Below are 3,208 nucleotides of genomic sequence, written 5' to 3'. Positions count from 1 at the left end.
CAATGCACGTGGCTAAGACCTTGACACGTCATATTTAGAGGAGTCTCAGGTGCAACCGCATCGCACAAAGAATGTGCTGCTGCAAAAAGGGATAGAGAGAGTGCGAGAGATCTGGCCTTACCCTTTTTCATCCAATCAAAGAGCAGTGCTCTACGGATGACTTGACTACACACATTTCCTTTCATTGGCCTCTCTTATCGTATCGAGACTCCGAGAGTCCCATCCCCCCTCTCTCTCTCTCTACCACAAACCCACAACATACAATTCATGGCCACTTCTCTGTCATCCCTCCACCACCGAATACTCCAGCGTCACCACTTTCCCCCACCAGAATTCCATCCTTCCTGCACCTGCCCTTCCTCTTTCTTCCTCAAACCAACGTCCTCTTCCACATCCTGCTCTCTTCCCCAAAGATTTTCTCTCTCCACCATCCCTTTCTCCACCAATCCCACCACCATCCCGACCACCATCCCTCAAACTCCTTCTTATGAAGTCCTCGAATCCCATTTGGCCTCCCAGCGATTCCAACTCGCAGATGAAGAAACTCGTCGCCTCCTCATCGTCCTCGCCGGCGAAGCAGCGCAGAAGCGCAACTATGTCTTCTTCTCTGAGGTTCAGTTCATACCCACTTCTCGTCTCTCCGCCATTGATGAGCTCTGGAGGAAGTACAGCAATGGAAAGTTCGGGTACAGCGTCCAAAGGAGGATATGGAAGAAGGTTGGGGGGGACTTCACCAAGTTCTTTCTGAAGGTTGGTTGGATGAAGAAGCTTGAAACAGAAGTGGAGCAATACAACTACAGGTCATTCCCCAGTGAGTTCTTATGGGAGCTCAATGAGAAGACCCCAGAGGGCCATCTGCCCCTAACAAATGCTCTGAGAGGCACTCAGCTTCTCCACAGTATCCTGACTCACCCTGCTTTTGAGTCCCAAGGGGAAGATGATGGGATTGGTGTTGGAGTTGGTGAGACCTTGAAGAGCTCAACCCCAATTAAGAAAAGAAGTTTGACTGCAGATTACACCTTTGAGCATTGGATCGTTCTTGTCGCTTCTTTGTTAGTGCTTCTTTTATCAGCCAGCGTGGGGTGAATTGATTTGCCTGCCTTCAGTGGGGCATTTGGTTTTGGAGGATACTGTTTGTTCCCTTTGGGGTTCTCTTTCCTATTAGTATATGAAATTCGTTTTCCCTCGAAACGTGTGGAGTTGTTTTAATTTTAAGAAGAGAAAGAAATGTAGATTTTACAGATTTGATGAGGTGATTAAAATTTGCTTATTTCTCTCAAATCCATTAGGTATGGTTAGTATCTATTGTTATGTTATCATTCGCCTAATTAGACGTATTAGCGAATGCCCACAATTGTTACTGCTTTGTTGTTATAAGATATTATTGATCTTACAGGCTTAGGCTATATACGGTATACCAATGTTGTCAGAAGCGAAACTGATCGCCGATTCCGGCTGATTCGAATCAAATCAGCATAAAATCGAGTTTTATATGGAAAACTGCCCTTTGAATGGACGAGAAAGGGTGAGGCCATATCTCTCTCTCACAGATCTAGGGACGGCAGGGGACCGGGACTGGTGAGGGAGACCGTATCAAAATTTTGCCATCCATCCGAATGGCAGTGGAACTTTGGACCTCCACGGGGCCCAGTTTCAAAATTATCATCCCATCCCTGCCCCAGCCCCAGCCCCGTTCCCACCATGTAAGTACATAAAACCTAGTTTTGTTCAGAGTTATTGAAAGCTTCTTCTATAGGTGGGAAGCTGGCTTCTCTATAAATCCTTTCAGAAGCACGATATACTCGCTTCCCAAACTTGATGAGAACCTCATTCTCCACACTTCTCCTATGCTTTCCACAAGTTTCATCTATTCTTCTTATATGTTCTTTTATTCTCTCACTCCTCACTCACTTCCATGTGCTTTCTCTAAATTGGTGGTCATAATTTTTAGATTTTGTTAAAAATTTATTTCTTACTCTAAAAAAAATCATGAAATTTAATATTAATCACTTATTTTAGTTTTTATTTGTGTTTAGTTTTGATTTGCTTTCAATTCTTATATATATATTTTTTATCCTTCGCTTTTCGCTTCCTATAAATTTTAAAATGCATCGTTTTTTCGCTTCCGGTTTCATTTCCCACTTCCGCATCCTAGCTTAGCAACCTTGGTTTTGTTCAACATTTGATTAAAATGATACAGAAAATTAGCAAATGTCTCATTATTTATCAATACTATGATGCACTAAGTTGAAGTAATAGACTTAAAATGAGCTCTTGGAGACACTATTGGTGTTAAAAGAAAAAAATTGCAGTCACATACAAGTAAACAATGAAAGTATAGAAGGGGAGAAACTGCAATGCCCCACATCTTTAGTATCAAGGCTGTCACTCTTAGCTTGGCCTATGGTCCAGATTTAGGGAGGACAAAAAGTCATCCACTCATCCACCGTCAAGCACTTCAAACATAGTATGCCATGCTTCCTCATGTTTGAAAGAAGTGTTAACACTTCAATATAAAAAACCTTGCTTTTACCTCTTATGCGCAGGTTGTACAAAACATCGGAAACCTGGAATATCGATGGATTCTTGCCAGACAACGGCAAAAATATGTTAGAATCTCAATTATTGGATTTACTCTTTTCCGTAAAAATTGGTTTTATGTATCAAGAGAAAAAACAAAATTTTGCTTCAAATTCCAAGGTTTTTGAATCAAACCTTAAAAAATGTAACCACACACACCTGCCCACATGTACGCATGCGTATCAGTGTTCCAGGTAACAGAAACAAATATATCAAAAATCTACAAGCTACAGGTTGGTGAATCTACAGCTATTATATTACAAACTTGCGTATAGGATCCAAAGCACTCCCATCAGTTCTACATCAAAAATTTGCTGCAAGAAGATCATAATCAATGCTTCAACATGAACTTAAATACCTATAATTGATACAAGAAGTCAATCATCATATTAATCTGCACTGAACAACAAGCACAACCTTAGCTAATCCCATAACCAGACACCTCTATAACATTCCATAAATTTTCACATGACAGACAATGATAGATCACCCAATAATTTCATTAGCAGATAATTACTATACAAATAATTAAACTGAAAAGTTAAAATGAAAAAAAACTGAAAGAAGAAGAAATACAGTTACTCAAGAATTTTGAGCCTTAGTTAGTCTATGAAAAATCATGGTAGTC

General features: G+C 40.5%; 1 protein-coding gene across 1 annotated transcript; it reads left to right on the top strand.

Moving 5' to 3' along the window:
- The first annotated feature begins 201 nt into the window (after window positions 1–201).
- On the top strand, window positions 202–1,281 carry GUN4 (protein GENOMES UNCOUPLED 4). The gene has a single exon (XM_089999597.1). It carries the CDS (start codon window positions 268–270, stop codon window positions 1,084–1,086), a length of 819 nt encoding a protein of 272 aa, XP_089855723.1. The 5' UTR covers window positions 202–267; the 3' UTR covers window positions 1,087–1,281.
- Window positions 1,282–3,208: the final 1,927 nt, after the last annotated feature.

This window comes from Nuphar pumila, chromosome 3 (assembly GCF_984573655.1).
Source record: "Nuphar pumila chromosome 3, dmNupPumi1.hap1.1, whole genome shotgun sequence".
NCBI classification, from domain to species: domain Eukaryota; kingdom Viridiplantae; phylum Streptophyta; class Magnoliopsida; order Nymphaeales; family Nymphaeaceae; genus Nuphar; species Nuphar pumila.
This window is presented reverse-complemented; position numbering and strand designations above follow the sequence as displayed.

Bases quoted from the DNA above. Each gene is read 5' to 3' on its own strand.
- GUN4 (XM_089999597.1), top strand. From the start codon at position 268: ATGGCCACTTCTCTGTCATCCCTCCACCACCGAATACTCCAGCGTCAC.